The sequence below is a fragment of the Pipra filicauda genome, unplaced genomic scaffold (genome assembly GCF_003945595.2).
Source record: "Pipra filicauda isolate LSUMZ 115617 unplaced genomic scaffold, ASM394559v2 scaffold18_size4552066_pilon, whole genome shotgun sequence".
Classification (NCBI taxonomy): Eukaryota; Metazoa; Chordata; class Aves; order Passeriformes; family Pipridae; genus Pipra; species Pipra filicauda.
In genome coordinates, this window is record NW_024104298.1 from 274566 (window position 1) to 294180 (window position 19615).

Sequence of the window (19615 nt, forward strand, 5' to 3'; positions counted from 1 at the left end):
TTCTTCAAACATTTGATGACATTTACAGTTCACATCTCTGGGTACCTAGCAAGGAGATACACCATTCAAAACAAAACAAATTGATACTTTTCTTAAACAGACAAAACATAGATGTCTGCTTGCATTGCCTTTACATATTCACCATACATTAATGCAGCCAATTCATTTGACTTCACAGTGAACCTTTTCAGCAGGCAGAGCAATTCTCAGTAATTTAACTTTAACCTCAATGCCATCAATGATTCCCATTCTACAACACTTTTTGCTTCAAGAAAAGTGCTGATGACATTACGTTGTTGACACAATAGAAACAGATTTACGCATTGGAATTTCAACATGCATGTACTTGTAAGGCAAAAAGAAATCTCATTTGAAAAAACAAAACATGGGATTTAAGGACTTTGAGATCAGAGTTTTGACAGTCAAGAGTTGTAGACAATGGAGCTTATCTTTTCCAACATACAATTTACTTGAAGTAGGAAGGGATGACTTTGTATTCTCAGCCAGACCATTTGTGCATGCAGTTCACAGGTAGTGCATGCCAGAGAAAATTATGAATGCCAGGTTGTCTGAATGAAAAGATTTTAAGTAATTTCTAACTCCTAATAGCATCAGCCAACATAGAAGAGAAAAACTGTGGCTTTTACTCCAGCCTAGAATTTTAAAGTAAAAACCAGGAAAAAGCACAACCTCTTTTCTTTAGAACAGAGTAACAAAGACATTGTCAGTTATCCCCAATCTGTGTATCATAATTTAAACAGCTGAATATATTCACTTACAAAAATTTAATCAGGTAAAATTTCATGCTGTGGTCCTAACAGAATTTTTGCTCAGTCTTTAAAGTATTTTAACTACAGATTTAGTCAAAGATATGACATGCAGAAGGGGAATTTAGCATTCAGAAGAGCACTGTGTCCACAGAACCTACTAGTAAGTGGACGTAATAGGAGGAAGAGCACCACTGAAATTCTGACATTCTTGAAAGACTTATCCTAAAAGTTTTGGTTTCAGTCTTTAAAGTCAGAACTGAGCATTATGCTGTCAAAATGCAAACTGAAATTTTGTTGAAGGATTGTAATAATTGGGTTCATTTCTCTAAGTAGCTCATTTTCTTAACTCTTTCGTTGTTCCAATGTCTATTCCCAGCACCTGCAGGTCAGAAGTTGTATTATTTTGCCATTTCTTGAGAGGTTAAAAGAAATTGCTAACTTCCATAGAAGCATTTGTAAAGCAGGATTGTCAGCATACTCCCAGTTCAGAAAGATGAAAAGAAACAGAAAATAAAGCAAACCTACAGAACTCTGAATTATGGATCTTGATGATTACATTCTGCAGTATTTTCAGAGTGATGTCTATATAAGGACTTCAGAGGAAGTTTACATATAGGCTACAATTTCATTCCAATTGTTTTTCTGCAAGGAAAATTTTACCTACCTACTCATATATCTAGGAAAATCATCTGCAAATTACTACAGTACATACAGAGCACTATTCTGACTTTCTGATGTACACTCTTCATATGTTTTCCACGATACTTAAAACCAGTGACCCAGTCCAGCATTATGAACTACATACTTACTTTCCAAGCTCACATTTTATTTCAGGTAGACTGGTTGGGCTTGCCTTCTCTACAATCAACCTCAATGCATACCAAAACTCTCCAACCACATCAGACTGGAATATGACACTAAAAACAGATACATAAACTTAATATGACACAGCTTTTGTTCAGACAATTAAAAACACATACAGATTAAAATTCAGGAAAAACCTAATGAATTCAACACAGTGAATTCTCTAATTAGCTCCCACGTTTCCCCTAACACTTCTTGCTGGTATTTGGATTCAGCTACCAAAACTAATAATATTTAGAATTACTGATGCAACAAAATCTCTTCTTAATCTTTCCTAAATTCTAGCATTAAAAGTTGTTTATTCCTTAGGGCTTTTTGTTTGTTTTCTTTTATCAAAATTACAACGAATTTCAACTTAGAAGAGTAAACTTTAATTTCATTTCAGTGTCACAGAATTTTCTGCTTAGCCATTTTCAACCTAGAGAGCAAAGTAATAGAAATACTATACACTAATTTTAGAAAGGAAAACCTTTTCAAATCTAGTGATGAAAACTGAGGAATAGATATAGATATATTTCTATCAGCATGACAAAAGGATATGCTTCAAGGGAATATTCAATATATTGTTTTGATGTACAATCAAAAGTTGTCATGACTGAAAATTGCTTGCTGCTAGGTCAGATATGTACAGTAATATATTTTTGTGACAGACATTCTAAAACAGTTCTTTCCTACTGCAGAATTACTTTTCTATTTCTTGGGGTTTTTTTGAGTAGCAGAGTTATAATAACATTAAAACAAAGCACTGGAAGCATATAAGAACTTACAAAAAAAGCACTGTGCAAAACCATGACCCATTAAGGATTTCTTTTTCTAAATGACAGATAACTATGTATAATCCATGACTTTATTGTTCCAGACAATTCTCTGCGCCAACAGAGCTTTTAAAGTAAGCATAAAAGAGCTTAGGAAAGAATGAACTTTTTGAAGTGGTACACCAGCCACAGTCACTTTTCAAACAGTTCTTCCCAGCTGCTAACATAGCAAAGGAAACAGAGCATGGCTTCAGAAACACCAGGCAGTAGTGTGGATGTAATGTGGAAGTATCTCTGTCCAGCTGTAACTGCAGAACTTGGGAGCTATTGCAATTTAAAGGAGCTATTAGACACTTTTCTAGAACCATACTGCATAACTGTACTGAGTGTGTCTGGGTGTGCTTTATGTTGTCTTTGCACATATCCCCCTAAGGCCCAGCCTACCACTCAGCTGAGCCCAAAGTTTTGCCAGTTAAAACAAAATCTTTATTTTATTCTTTGGAAGTTCTGCACTTGAAAAATACCAGAAATATTATCTGGTATGAAGGAAAATGAGGTCTATTCTCATTTCAGCATCAGAATGCACAGTTTCTATAAATTCTCACAGAAAAAAAAAGATACTAGAGTGATAATAGTACTCATTTTTATAAAACAGTATTGCATGAAAGCTATAAGGCTCAGTGGCACCTGCCATTATTCTGATCTTTGGAAAAATCAATACAAGCAAATAGAATAAAACTCTGAATGGATTTTGACTTTGTAAATATTGAGACTTTCACCACTGGTCATCTGTCTCTGCCCTCCTCTTAAATCACTACCCACCCTCTTCTCCATCCCCATATTTTTGCCAGTCAATTGAGATAATTGAAAAACAGGGAACTGTTTTTCAATGACCCCTTCTACTAAATAATGCTTTGGTAACCAAACTCCAACAAAATAAGCATTGCAATTCTGCATTGTTCAATTACTTGCTGAACTGGTTTGGCTGAAACTAAGACCAAGAGGTCATCTGTCTTTATATTGCTAATTATCATACCTGCATGCTTTCATTGGGATTTTTAATGTGATGAAAAATTTGTAATTTAAAACCTCTCCATATTAATTTAGTAGATCATTGTTAATTAATGGAAGATTATGAAGGAAAATGGATTTAAGTGAAGACTGTTATAGGTTTCTTCACTAAGTTTTAGTTATGTTGTTATAACTTCATTCTGTCTCAGAAAAAAAAATGAAATTTTGTTATTCCCTTTACAGAACTTACAAACTTACAAAACTAGCAACTCATCTGAAATTTTCGGAGGGGGCTTCTAATACTAAGTAAGTTTCTAGAACATTGTTCACTAAATTCTAGTGAACTAGAATAAGAAGTGTTATTCTACTGCCTATCAATAATGTATCTCCCTTCAGAGGAAAAGTGTTGTTTGGGATACAATATATTTAAAGTTGGAAATTTTCTTAATTCTATTTATTACCTTTTGTGGAGTTTTTTAGGGCAATATCTGCATCAAGTGACTGAGGTTTCAGTGAAAGTAGCTCTTTATTAGTAAAACAGCCATAATCACAAATATCAAAACTTCACAACTCACCTTCCATGGGAAAGGCCAAGAGAAACTGGGGAAAACTCCAGGTGATACAAATATTTTTGTTTGGGCATAAGAGCGAAAGCATTTGGGCCATGAAGGCCTGGATTGTCCAGCACCACAGTGATCTCAAGCCTTTCATCTGTAGGATTAGTGATGGGAATATTAATTCCAACGGAATCCTAGAAAGAAAAAAAATAAAAACCAAAACACCCCAAATTAATTATGAGCCATTACATGTAAAAGATATTTCACAAACAAGTGTAAGAGGCTTAATCTTCATTTACATTTATGCAAATCCAGGCTGCGCCTTTGTCTGATGTCTGAAGTAACCCAAAAAAAAGACAAATTGCAGCAAGAAACATTTCAGACAACCCTCAAATTGTAAACTCTTTAATTCCATAAACAAGGAATAGTTTAAGTCTTCTTGGCTAGTCTCCATTCTAACAAGCTTCTTCACCTTCCAGGACATGGTCAAGGCTTGCAAAAATACACCTTTCAAGCTCATCTGCTGTAATCCCAACCAGGTAAAAACTCCAAGTTGCCTCCCAACAACCAAGCACAGACAATTGAAAATGTCCACTTTGCAAGCTGGCAAACTATTCAGGCTGAATTCTGCAGGATCTGTTCCTCTTAATTTATATATTACTTCATAACACTTGAGATTAAAATGACACCACCACAATAAATATTCCTTCTCTCATTCTGTTAGGTCCTTTCCCTCACTGGTGATCTCCATATCTTTGTTTAAAGTGTATGAACACTTCAGGAAAGGGCCGTCTTTCCTTGACCATCTGGAAAACATGGATTCTATTAGAGATGCATATAAAATTCTAATTACTATAATAAAAGGAGCCAAAGCATGGCCTCATTAGATAAATATGTACACTTTACATGTGGAACACCTTTAATATGAGCAGGAATTGGGCAGGAGCAGCTCACTGTGCACAGCTCCTACATTTCAGCAGGGTTCCACTGGCCCCCTTATTCACTGTAATGTTAAAAATAGTGTAAATTCATTTTATGTACCCTGTGTGTGCAAATATCAATAAACTTTACAAAAAAACCCACTTTAAACATGCCAGATGGAATATATTAATGAAGAACACTGCGATAATCCAGGAGGCATACCTACAATTCTCTTCACATGTACAGATACACATATGTTCTGTTCATAAGTATTCATCTATAGAAAATAGGCAAAATACAAAGAAATGTATTTATTTCTCTGTACCTATATTTCTGTCTATCCCTATTTTGATCTCTTTCCTTTGCTCTAACCAAGCAGTTGATTTCAAATTGCATGGGTTTGGGGTTTTTTTAACGTATAGTGATTTGTTTCTCACAGCACAATTTTTCTATGTACGTTTTTGTAAAAAGTAAATAATTCAAATTGTAATATGAAGAGGAAAAGATAAAATATCTATTAAAAATAATAATACAATAAAAAATGAATATGAAATACTTTTATGACCCCACATGGAGCTGCCTTACACTGCTTTAAGTCTGCCTATGATTTCGTAAATTTATATATATTTACATTTATAGACAATGACTACTGGAACATACATAAAACACATTTAATGTTCTACAGATGGCAAGATTATACCAACAATTTAAATCATTTAAGTGCCTTGTATCAGTAAAATGGGATTTAAATTTGCCATAAAATACTTTAAAGTTCAGATTAATAGTTTTTACTGGTGTAAACAAGTTTCTAAATCTATCTACCATTTTATTGCTAAAAGCTTCATAACAATTTTATAGTAAAACATCTACATGCCGTGTTGAAGAAATACTTTTACAGTAAAAAGGAAATATTGGGCAGTCGATTTAGGGAAAAAGTAGTAACTATCAAAGAAATCTTTGTAATCTTGTACAGAAAGGAAATTTTATATTGCCAGTGTTTGCAAAATGTAAAACAGTGTTCTCTTGACAGTATAAAGGAATGCCTAAGATTATGTACTTCCCTGGAATTTTACTGGAATTGCCATACACATTTCAAAGATCTGCTATTTCATGGATGGCAATAAGAGTAGATGTATATTTATCAGTAGAATTTATATATATATTTTACATTTCTAGACCTTAATGGATTTTTATGGAGGCATAGTACCAGAATAAATAAAAAACCACCCATGCAATTGCTAAGAGAATTATTTTGCTTGAAAGTACCATTTAATCAAAAAGAATGACAAGGACTAACATCATAGGTAAGTTCCAAACACATTTATATTCATTAATGTAGTTCCACATTTCAGTGTTGTGGGTTTTATAAACATTTGACAAAGAAAAAATGTGAAAGTTGAAAAAAGAAGAGAATTAATTTCTTTTTTCAAACTGTTTCTGGTAACAAGATTTCCAGTGCCCAAGATCGAGCACTTTTGTACAACATGTCGTATTACTATTTCTTTATAACTTTCAGTGCTCCACTTCTTGTCTTGTGCAGGTAATTTGAAATAATCTCACGAGGTAAAACAAAATGAAACGTAAATGTCAGATAACATTTATTCTCTGTGGAACTTGAAAAAACAATTGACTGCTTACACTTCATCCTACACTAATAGCCTAAGTCTATGCATAGGTGTAATACTCTGTAAAGAAGATTTTGTTTCAAAAGATGCTCACAATCAACAACTGATCACTTGTGATATTATATGTGTTTTCTGAAATATTTTCGTGACATAGTTTATAACGGAGATTTTCTCATCATTCCTTCCTCTAGAACATTCCTTGAGCAACTGTACCTTAATTATTTAAGTCCATAACATGCAATTTTACATTTTGTTAGTGTACACCACACCAAACTATCAACTAATCTCTTCTAAGTTCAACAAGGTAATTTACAGGAAGATGGGCACATGCTACAATGACTGTGCATAACAACTCTCTGTGTTCCAATTTCAGTAATAATCCTATTCTAACCATCAGCAGGTGTCAATAAAAGCACTACCTGGCCAAAGCATCTAAGAGACTAACTACAGTTCTTATGCTTTACAGGAGTTGTTTTCAATTAAAATACAGTTTCATTAAGGTGATGAAATTAATTTCACATTGTAGCTTTTTCAATCCATAGACGTGGAAGTGAAAGCATCTGTATTTGCTCCCAAGTTTGCGAGACTATTGCTATAGAAGCAAATTTTCATTTCAAGTCAGGTTAAGCACCAAGAAAGTTATTTTTATAGGCCTGGTGAGATAACGCAACAGAAATTTTTCCCTTTGCAGGTCCTTGACCAAATCACTGTTCTTCTAACAGTAATGAGTGCCTTCTTTCTCTGTGCCTCATCTGATGACAAGCAGGCATGTTGCTACTGAACTTGGTATGGTGGCAATATTACTGAAAAAAGAGATCTTGGCCTTCTCTCTTCTCTCAAAATGATCAACCATCAGTGTGTCTGTATGTCAGTAGTAGGAGTTAAGATAGAGCCTCCTGGTTTATTCTCATCATTACTCATTTCTGTTTCTTGGAACAAAAGAGACTCAAGTGAGTTGAACAGCAGAGTTGACGACAGAGTTTCAGGGCCATGCTGAACATAACTCAGTCCACTTTGGTTAAACCACTTTTAGAAATCAGTATTGGCTCTTGAACTGATTGATGCAATGTGCCTCCAAGACACACCTCACCTCATCACTTCTCTCCACACACACTTCTAACCCAGACACACACATCTGCACTCAGCTGGACCTTTCCCACCTTGATCATTCAGACACACGGAAGTCCCAACCTCCTATTTCTTGAGGGGTGAGTCCTTCAAGATTCCTCATCACTCCTAAGTCAATGGAGGAGATCTCTGTGAAGTGGACCACCTCCCTCACTGTACAAGCTCCTTTTTCTTTTTTTACCCTCTATGTGAAGTAAATTAATTGCCAAGACAGCCCTCTCCTTTCCAGGCAGGGTTATGAGGACAGAGAACCTCAGCAATGCCATTATTTCAATACTTTATTTACCCGTTTTACTTGGCATATTTTGCCTTACAAAAATATCAGCTTTCAAAAAGGCACCAACTGTTCATCAGCAGTGAAGTCTATCAGAACAGCAAATTGAACTGCTTGAAATCTAGGACTAAACACCTTAAGCAAATTATATATTTGTAAAACTTGCTTAGTAAGGAATCCATTCTTATTATTATTGCAGTACAGGAAACTAAGTAGAAGGAAAAAATGTGCACAGGGTATTTAATATCAGAGGCTAATAGGGCAATGAGTTTCAGGCTTAAATTTACATATAAATTTACATAGAAAAATCAGACCAAATTGAATTTCTTTTAGCTGAAATGTGTATTAGTGCCTAAGTAATAATGCCCTAAAACAGAATACAGAGATGATTATTTCTTAAGTTATTACAATAATTCTAAGCCCACTGACTAAAAATTACTACACTGTTAACCTCTTAATGGGGACCAGACATGGTACCACGCAAACAAACTGGGAAAACAATGTTTGCAAGAGATGATTGCAAAAAACATTTTTCTGAAATGGGAGTAAAGGAGAGGACTGAAAAAGCATTATATTCTGTGACTGAAGCTATCTATAGTGTCCTCAGCTCCACCAAAAGAAAACATGCACATTGAAAAACCTATACCAAACTGATATGGCAATAATTTGTAAGACATATAGGAAAAGCTAATGAACTAAATAATATGCACATATACGGACTTCCATGCAAATACAGACAGAAGAAATTGTATCAAAGATGAGATGAATTCTAAGACAAACGTTATATTAAGATAATTATTAAAAATATACCTGACAAGGGGATACAGACTGACTCAAAATAAAATTAATATCCCAAATTCCCACAACTGAGAAAATAATAACTACGCTTATATCTTAATGAATATTTCTTTGAATTTGAAATCAAAAAAACCTCTGAGTCCATAGAGGCTGAAGCTCAATAACTCTTCACCCTCCTGAGACCATAGACAGATTTCTTTTTCAGATCCAGCACTGTTAGAAGAAGAAATTATCAATTACAGCTACTTTTTGCCAACCTCTATACAGAAAATTGGAACTTTCAGGGATCAGCTCAGTTGCCTAAGCCACCACATAGGGTAACCTGGCTTATCAAAGCTGAATTGGCTTAGAGAGGCCTACTAAAAAAGTATAAGTTAATCTTGTCCATTATGAGAATCAATGGGGAAGTCACAGAATCACAGAATGGTTTGGGTTGGAAGAGACCTTGGAGATCACCTAGTTCCAAAACCCTGCCATGAGCAGGGTCATCTTCCACTTCACCAGATTGCTCAGAGCTCCATCCAACCCAGCCTTGAAAACTCGCAGACACAGAGCGCCCACTACTCTGGCAAACCCATATCAGTGCCTCACCACACTCACAGCAAGGAACTTCCTCCTGATATCTAATCTAAATCTTTCAGTCTGAAGCCATTCTGCTTTGTCCTGTCACTCCAGGCTCTTGTAGAAAGTCTCTCTCCATCTTTCTCGTAGGCTCCCTTCATGCACTGGAAGGTCACAATTAGGTCACCCCAAAGCCTTCTCTTTTCCAGGCAGAACAATCCCAGTTCCCTCAACCTTTCCTTACAGGAGATGTGCTTCATCCTTCTAATCATCTCAGTGGCCTCCTCTGGACTCACTCCAACAGGTCAATGTCCTTCCTTGTGTTGGGACCCCAGAGCTGGATGCAGCACTCCCGATGGGATCTCATCAGAGCAGAGTAAAGGGGCAGAATCACCTCCCTCAACCTGCAGCCCACACTTCTTTGGATGCAGCCCAGGATACACTTGGCTTTCTGGGCTGCAGAAAGCTGGGCTGCTTCTGATATCTGCCACTGAATTAATGTGCAAGATTTAGTTCTTGAACTAATTCTATTGGTCCACATAATGCTACAACAGTTAGCTGCAATTATTTTCTGCTGGTCTCACTGTAGTTTTCAAGTGCTACATAAAATTACAATAATGTCATAAATTCCTAAATTCAATAGACTAGGGCATACTTTGGAAGTCTTGATGAGTGCTGATGATTTGTGCATTTTCATAACGAAGTAAGAAACCTAAACAACAGTAATACTTCCAGGAGCTTACTCTAATATAATTTATTAAACCTATTAGATTAATACTGGATTAATGCTTAGATTAACTGTCCTGGATTGAAAATTTCATGTGGTGAGGTTAGAAGGCTCCATCTTGTTTGAAATTACAAACATGACAAATACTGTGTCAGTGAAATGCTGAGTATCAGCTCAGTCAGAACTGACCAGGAAAAGGCAGTGACCAGCACCACCCATATTCCAGTGCTTCAAAGACTTTCAGAAATACTTGGTAAAAATAAATTTACAACCACCTAGCAGAATCTAATGGTTCTACAGTAGAATACCAACAACTAATTATTATAATACTTCCATCAACTTTAATGACTGCTGCTAAACGTGGAAGCACATATTCCACTGTGTGCCTCTACTCTTAGCTCATACTGGTATGAGCTAACTAAAAGTACTTTATTTTTTAAAACTAGTAACTAACTCCAAAAATACCTCATTTTTTGAATTTTTATGACTGTACTAATGAGGTAATTTACATCTCAGCTACACCACCTACCATCAAGTTACTCAATCAGCAGAGGTAAAATGCTAATTAATTTGACTGTCTTAGATCTTACACCTACTGTGACTCTTCTCATTCTGTTGGCCTAAAAGTAGAATTTTAAGGAGGCATTTCTTCACAATTTAAAAGACCTGTACCATAATTATCACTGCTACAAAATATATAGAGGTAGAGAAAATTCTAAACAAAACTGAAATTGTCAAGGTTTCTACTGAGAATAACTTTTTCTCCTGAATTTTCTGAGAGTAGAAAATTACAAATAAGTTCATATTGACAGGTAAAATGTCTCTAGACAAAACCTTTCTCTCTCAAATTCTAGCATTTGTTTCTTTAAATCCAACTTTTATTTTTGGCATATCTCTGCAGTCTCAGGAGCCAGAGAGTATTGTAATGCAAGGAGAACTTTTTAAATGTTCATAGCTTTTCTGAAAACAAATATATATAAATCTAAAGGAACAATCTCTAAGAGTTATCTAGTTCTATGCCTTACTATGACTTATAAGATCAGATAAACTTTGAAAACAGCTTTATTGTTAGTTGCTCCAAGAAAAGTTAACTTTTAAGTCCTTGAAGTTTGCTCACATATTACCATCTCACACAAAACAATAAATGCTGCATTATTAATTTTGATTTCTATATGTGACATGCTAGAGGTATATTCAGTCTGTCCCACACATTCCCTTAGTATTTACTCTACAAAAGTAACGCAAGCTCGCTACATCACAAACAATGTATATTAATAATATTAACATCAAAATATATTTTTTTTCTTGACTAATATCTGTTCCTAGAATCTCTGAAAGAGCAAAAATTAGAGCAGTCTGAAGCAAGGCCCACACTTGCACTTCTCTGGGTCTCTATGCAATATGAATAATTCTGTCAACCAGAAAGCAGCTTCTCCCTCTGCATAGGGAAGATGATAAAGAAAGTGTTTCTTAGAGAATCATGGATTTTTGAGCGAGAGTATAAAGCTCTTTAAATACTGATCTCTCCATATTCCTGTGTGTTCAGTTTTGACTACCTGGCAGATCACCTTGTGAGGGAAAGGACTGCAATTACAATCACGTGAAATAAATATTTTTTTGGTGTATCCATGTATCTGGACATGAGCCATTACATCATCCTCTAACTGCTAAACAGTAAAAGGTATCCTCCTGAGATTTCAATTTAAAAAATATCAATTTCTGAATTGTTATATTCATCCTACAGTCACATTCTGCTGTGTGGGGATCCCACACAACAGACTGTTGCATTAATTTTTCTAGACTGTCAAAACCAAGAAGGTTTGAAGGTTGGAAACAGTAATGGAAACACCCTACCTATTCTTAGAGCTGTGTGTAAACATCAACACTGTGCCAGTGACCTTCTAAAACCATCACTGAATAGCTCAGAACCAGTGTAATAGTTGCACTGGTCTGGGAGCCATTAAAAATAGCAACAGGAGCACAAGCTCCAACTTGGGTAAAGTCATCTCATGGAAGCGCAAATGGACAACATATGTTTCAGAGATACATTACCATCTTCTGGGTACTCATGTGGTTCTCAGAGACTTGAGAGAGAGAGGAAAAAAAGGAAAGATTTGGCAGAGAATAGACAAAGCTGTTGTCTCCGCACTTACGTGGAAACCAAACTCAATCCCTTCCAGGCATTTCGTTTTATTAAAGCAGAAACTAATAATTCACTGTTCAAAACAGACCTTCCCCTCTGGCTTATCTCCTGTTCTACAGATCCTGCTTAGGGCTCACATATTAGATATTTCCTCTCCAGACAGCAAATGCTACTTTTCAAATATCTGGATGGATCAAAAAGTCTCTTGACTCAGTGAACCAGCGATATACACTTAAAATTTTCTCCAGGAAACAGACAACTGTTAATGAGCAAGGTGCTCAAAGCAATAACTGTCAGCCTTTTAGACATTTTACATAAAAACTTAAGAATCAGCTTCCTTCATGACCTCTACATTCAATGTGAATAAATCCATTAGAATATTTGCAAGACAAAGTAACTATTGCAGTCCATTTTTCTAAGCAATCTGAGATAAGGACCATGAATTTATCAGCCTAAATTATGCCTCTGTACTACAGTTCCCCATTAGGAAATACACAGTAAACACCAAAGTAAAACACAGTAACCATTTTTTAAATTGTAAATTGTTGCAATGTTGTCAATGGTTGTGGATATTAATAATTATCATTTGGTAAAATTAAAAAATATGGTTGTTTTCTCTGCATTTAGAACTAAAAATACCTGCAAGTGTGCGAACAATTTGTGATAACTGGAAGTGTTATTTAATTAATGGATAATGAACACTAACTAACAATTTCTAAAATTTCAGTTTCAATGATTTTCATCTACCTTTATACCAGGAATTCAAATCCAGCAGCAAATTTATTTTTAAAAGGTTGAAGAACAGTTTTCAGAGAGTAACAGACAGTGGTCCCTCCTTCCTAGTGAGAATGATGATTAAGGAAGTGCCATAGATATGTTCATATTGTCACAATTACACAATCATACCATACTCTGATTTAAATAGAGGAGGAAAGATCTGGATTCCTTTTTCAGTAGGCCAAACCATCTAAAATAGGTAGGGTTTTAGCCTAAAGTAAAAACATCAAAGAAAACTGTATAACTTAAAACAAGTAATTCCTGATTTAATGACATTTTTCAAAATTCAGGATGGCATCTGTTTTCAAATCAAAATCTTAATCAACTATTTTTATATACTTAAAGTTTCTGATTCTTATGTTGTATGAAAATATTTATATGCCTGAATAAACTTGTTGCTCATTGTAATGATGACATTTAATTATCAATTGCTGTTTCAGAAGCTGTGCATACAGTCCATAGAAATCCAGCAGAAAAGAACTACCAGCTGCTTCAACCCACGTTCTACAGATGGGTAACTATAAAATAGTATTTGAATTTCACTCAAGAATTTTTAAGCAGTATTCTGATTGTGGGAACACAGCAATACTACTTGGGAGAAGTGGGGATATTGCTAGATTTTGTGAGAAGTGTAGTATCCCTGCCAAAATAGTCTTAAGTAAAATACATGTTTTCCTATTATACAGGTGAACAACATTTATAGGAGTGGAATGAATAATTAAGATCCTTTTTTTTCTTCATGTTACACAGGGAAAGCAGTGAGTTCTCACTAATTCACTAATCACTGTAGGGAATACCAGTGGCAGTACCACCAATTTTCTTGGCAACTCCAAAAAATGGCAGGACAGGTTTGAAAGTTAAGACTTCCACAGAAAAATTCACACATCATCATTTGTAAGATCCTCAAAGTATGGTTTAATAATTTATACTTAATTACATCTTTTGAGAAATTCTCACTGTTGTTTTTCAGGTTCCTCTCACTATTGTTTACAAAAAAACCCAAGAACACCACAAAAAAAACCCCAACCCAACCCTACAGAGTGTATATACAACAATGTTTTGTCTTGAGCTAAAAATCTAGCATAAGTTCCTAGCACTGGTTAGAAAGACAATTATTACAGAGGTATATCCACGGTATAGAGTTCAAACATTAACTTTTCCTTTCAGTAATATTACTTTATTACCTAATCCACTAAATTTCACAATCTGTATTTCAGATACTATCAGTGGGCAAATTTTTTTTTAAAAGGAAATTTTTTCCATGGAATTGTTGTATTTAATGGTTGAGAAAAAAAACCTCTTATTTTGATTCCTAAGCCACAGGAGGAGCAACAGCAATTATGAACTAAGTAACACAGTAGTTTTATTTTACAAGGTTACTCTCTTTCTTCACTTGACAGTTATTTTTCATAGATATGACCACTTATTGAGATGAAACATCCCCTCTAATTACTTGGTTTAGACCTAACCTCACATTTTTGTTCAATGGCAGTTAGTGACAGTTCAGCTGTCATTTTGTGATCTACATTAGCTCCCTGTCACTATATCACAGAACTGATTCATGCATCTGTAGGGATTAGAGGAGGGGGTTGGCAGCTGCTACATATTTATCAAAAATTTTCACTCACATTTTAACATTTCTAATAATTTAGCTTTTTTTTTTTTTTTTTTTAATGAGCTATACAAATATGTTCTGGTCTGAATTATTTGCCAAACTGCTATTTAGAGGGATTAATAATTACTACCTTCTCAAATTTGTTTTTCCTTCCACCAACCATATTGCCATGGTTCTTTTACAGTGATACTTTTTATGCTAGCAATTGTCATGAAAGCATATGATAAAAATTGATCTTAGGGTATGATTCATAACTTCAGTTATTCAGTTTCTGAGAACATAATCCAAGTATGAGGCATATGTAACAATATTCAGACTACAGTTCACTTTAGGACTTAGGAAAAATTAATGCAGCACAGCTATGAAAACAATGTGTCACTGCCTTCAACTGCCAAGTTACATAATTACAAAATATCCTTAATTATATGCTTTTTACTTTTAAATAGATAATGAAAAAATTAATAAGGGAAACACTGACAATTTAGGTTCTGAGTTGGTTCTGCTTTAACAGTAGTGGTATTTCTAACAAGCTCTCTACTTTATATTTGTGGACTGACATAATTCAGTTACCACAAAATGCAAATTCCTGTTAGAATAAACATGATGGAGTCTTTTTTTGAAGACTTGAAGAGTCACAAAGATTTGGGTGCTATGGTCTGTCCGTATTAGCATGTAGTGAGACACAGAAGGAGGAGACATGTAAAGCAAAGCAGTTGCAGTGAGGATTCAGAATCCACACTGTGCAAGTGCCCGTGAATGTTTTTCTTATGAGTAGTTCTATTTCACTCCCATGAACTTAAACACCCAGCAGTGGTTGAAGAACATTAGATGAGCACATGAAAAATATTTTCCAGTTAAATTACATCCAAAACAAATTGATTACATGCACTCCAGGACTGCTGTGTAATACAAACAAAGGAGCAGTAAGTGGGAACAATCAGTAGAGACACCCAAAAAATGCTCTTGCTGTGTAGTGACAGGTTAACACATTCATCAGGCCTTGTGGGTTCCCTTCAAGTAATTAAACAGAAGAAGTTTAAGATCTCATTTATGAGATCTCTTACTGTTGTGGCTCAGTGTAAAACAACCATGGATTTAAAACAGACTGACATCTCCCATTCATGGGTTCTACTTCTGCAGTCCCCAAAGCATGACTCCCAAGTACTAAAGATCTGCCAAGAATTTTGAGGGGACTATTCCTTGAGCCAATATATCCCATAAGAAGAAAAATATCATTGAGTTGGAAAGGGTGCTACTTCTGATCTACATCTTATAAATCCATTAGAATGCAAAATCAATTCTGCACGAGAAGAGTTAAAGGAGTATCACAGAATTGTTTGGGTTGGATAGGACCTTAAGGATCATCTCATTCCAATCTACCTGCCATGGGAAGGGACACCTTCCACTAGACCAGATTGCTCAAAACTCCATCCAATCTGGTCATAAACAGGGATGGGGTATCCACAGCTCCTCTGGGCAACCTGTTCCAGTGCCTCAACATCCTAACGGTAAAGAATTTTTTCCTTACATCTCATCTAAGCCTACCCTTCAGTTTGAAGTCATTACCCCTTGACTAACCACTACATGCCCTTGTCTTAAGTCCCTTTCTAGTTCTCTTGTAGCTCCCTTTAAGTACTGGAAGGCTGCTGGAACCCCAGCTCTCTGTTTGTCCTCACAGGGAAGGTGCTCCAGCCCTCTGATCACTTTTGTGGCCTCCTCTCGACTCTCTCCAACATGTTCACATTCTTCATAGTTTGGGGGCCCCAGAGCTGGACACAGCACTCCAGGTGAGGTCTCACCAGAGTGGAGTAGAGGGGCAGAATCCTCTCTCTGGATCTGCTGCCCACACTGCTTGTGATGCAGCCCAGGACACGTTTGGCGTTGTGGGCTGTGAGTGCACATTGCCAGGTCTCATCCACCGATTCCCCCAAGTCCGTCTCCTCAGGTTTGCTCTCAGTCCATTACCTTCCCAGCCTGTATTTGTTCTTAGGATTGCCCAGACCCAGGTGCAGGACCTTGCACTTGGCCTTTTGAACTTCATGAGGTTTGCACAGGCAATTCTTAGAATTCAAAATGAATTTGAAAAGCTTCACCCAGTTTCACCCAGCCTGTGCTACCTAGATGTTGCTAAGAGTAAAACTCACATAACTATTAAAATGTACTTTAGAATTGTTTTTAAAGTAAAATATACATTTGAAAGTACACTTCTGCATCCTATATCACCTCCACTGTTACAAGTTTTTTCCATACCTTTGAGATTTATTAGGTTGGTCTAGACAAGACAAAATGAAATAAAAATATGTTAATGCTTTCATAAAAGAAAAAAATAATAAATTCCTGAGCAGACAATGATCACAAGAGGGTACTTTCTCCCTTTTTCCCTGAGCTGGTTTTTAGCTGATCTCTTTTAATGGAGTTGACAGTCTTGGTCGGCTGAAATGCAACCTGAAATTTGCATTGGTAGAAGGGGAGCCAAAGCTGACAAGTCTCCAACAACACACTCCCTTACATCATGCAGTTCAAAATAGAATTTAGAATGATTTTCTAAAATTATAGAACAGGAAATGACACCTCACAAATCTGAAATTTCTTTCCTGGAATTAATTCCAGCACAGTGCTATGGAAATCTTACGTAGCAGAGTCAATGGAGTTTTTAATGACTGTGGGGAAATGTTCTCTATAGGCCAGCAATGCCAACTGCTGGAACAGATCCAACCCTGGTTCTCTCGAAAGGCAAAGGACCCTGACAAAAGACATGTACTTAGAATGTAGATTGGTTGCTTTCATTATGATAGCTGGCAAAAAGAGAGTCTGAGTCTGGGCAGTGACTGATGAAGTTGTGAGGTAAAGCTGGGGGTGTTCATCACAAGCAGCACGAGGACTGGCTGGGTTATTTCAGTGTTATGTTAACAATGCTTGATTATATCCCTCCTCTGAAACACAGGCTTATCATCTAAGCACTTGTAAGGGCTCCCCTGTTTACCAAGCTTTAACAATCAAGGCGGGCAGGAATCCTTCACCACTGGAATGCATCCTGACAACCTATCCAGGCTTCACCAATTGATCTGTTTTCTATTAATATACACAGGACTTAAAAATAAACCCGCAGCTGGATAATCTCCCTTTGTTTCAGTAAGGTTATTCTTATTTCTGGAATGGTGAGCAGTGTATTTCAGAGTGTTCAGGGCCTGGATTAGAAAAAATATCCAGATCAGCAAGCTATATGCTTTACAACATGAATAATTTCAAATGAAAATCAGAAATCATGTACCAGTCTGTCCAGGCTAGAAAAAAAAAAAGGCAAACAAACATGAAAACATCCAACCTTCCACCCTCCACCTCAACAAACAAACAAACAAACAAAAAACACATGGGGAGAAAAATGATAAATAAATCTACCTTGAAGAAGTTTAACTTAACACTGAACAGATCATCATCCACTCCCTTACCTGGAAATACAAGCATGTGGAATTACCACAACAAAAGTTAAAATCAATATTTGATTCTCCTATTTGCAAAGTAATGATACCATGAATGTATCCAACACAGGAGATACCTTGAGTACTAATGCTCACGGAGAAAAGCTGAGAAGTGGAACTGCTTCTCTGTCCCTAAACCTCTAAACATAACAACATAAAACAGTATTAGCACTATTAAGGAGCAAATTTGAGGCAATTTTTTCTTTTTTACTATAATTTTCTTCATAGAAAAAAATGAATACACATATAAAAAGAAAATGAGATCACATTATTTTTCTTATTCAAACACTATATTGACCTTGAAAGCATTGTATCATACCATGCAATTTGTGGCAGTCATTCTAATGGTCACATGGACCAAAACAATTTAATCTAATTCAATTTAGAGACAGGTGTGTTTCAAATTAGAGGAATTACTGAGTTTCTATTTTTAAAAAACTAGGAAAAAATCTATTATCTTTTAAATTTTAAAAGCCACTTCCTTCAATTTATGGATCAAATTCTGAGCTCTTTACTGAAATGTTTATTCATCTATTTCCCAGAAACCTATACTATCAACTGAAGAGTAAGGACTACAATAGGATTTGAATCTAAACTTCTAGTAAGATGAATTCTATTCAAACAAGGATATTTCCTTTACTGATATACAGTGATTAAAATAACTGTAATTAGACTAGAATTTAAAATTATTTTTTTTCACATAGCACACTTACGCAATATTTTTATTTCCATTAAATAGCTTAAACATAATCTTGTTTATTAGCAAAGTACAAGTTTAGATGATTTTTGCTCTGACATGTCAAAAGAGTTTTAACAAGACTTGAGCAGCGTAAAACTGGGTTTGATTCATTTAAGTAAGCAATCTCTACTTTGAATTTTAGGTTGAGAGAAAGAACACATCCAAAAATGATATGTAGTGAGATGGGTCTTGACAACGTAAAAATGCAAATATTTTATTAAAAACTTGAGTTAAACCAAATTATCCCTAAGTCTTTCAGATACATATCTGCAGATAGGCTTTGATATTGAAATTTTGCTCCTTAAGGATGTTAAGACATACAAGTAACAGTGCAAACCAAAGGTAAATGTAACTGGAAAATGCTGTGTTGTTCCAGTTCAAGATCATGAATCTAATCGTAATTAAGCATTATACGAAAGACAGATGAAAGCACAGAAAATTCTGAGCAAATTAAATGAGGATGGTGACACAATGCCTTGTCAAAGTCATATAAGTCTGGGATGGGGGCACTACAGACCTAACTGGAGTATTTCTTTTCAGCTGATTTTATGCACTTAAAGCAGAAAAAAGGAACTCTGCCTGACACCACGACCTGAGCTACAGTCAACTGCATGGTGCTGCCAGGTGGACGAACTTGTTTTTTCCAAATTCTCTGCATTTTTCAACAGCGTACTCCTTTTACAGCATCAACCAATGGCCAGTGCCTCAGGACATCCACAAGGGTCAGAACATGTACAAAGTCACAAACTCAGCTTGAATCCTGACATCTGGGCACCCCTTTTCAAATGGTACGAGCTATTCCCCTGTCACAGGCATTGCATTTCAGACAGACACTCATTTACGAAGTACAAAAGGCTGAGTTGGCCTAAAG

At 35.7% G+C, this 19615-nt stretch overlaps 1 protein-coding gene across 1 annotated transcript in view; it reads right to left on the bottom strand.

Moving 5' to 3' along the window:
• Positions 1–19615, bottom strand: part of CFAP47 (cilia and flagella associated protein 47) — a 277322-nt gene that overhangs the window by 83153 nt on the left and 174554 nt on the right. Inside the window, exons 52-53 of the mRNA XM_039380204.1 lie at positions 3976–4151; positions 1580–1687 (exon numbers count right to left, since the gene is read on the bottom strand). Coding sequence (XP_039236138.1) covers positions 1580–1687; positions 3976–4151 — 284 coding nt within the window. The remainder of the gene's footprint in view (positions 1–1579; positions 1688–3975; positions 4152–19615) is intronic.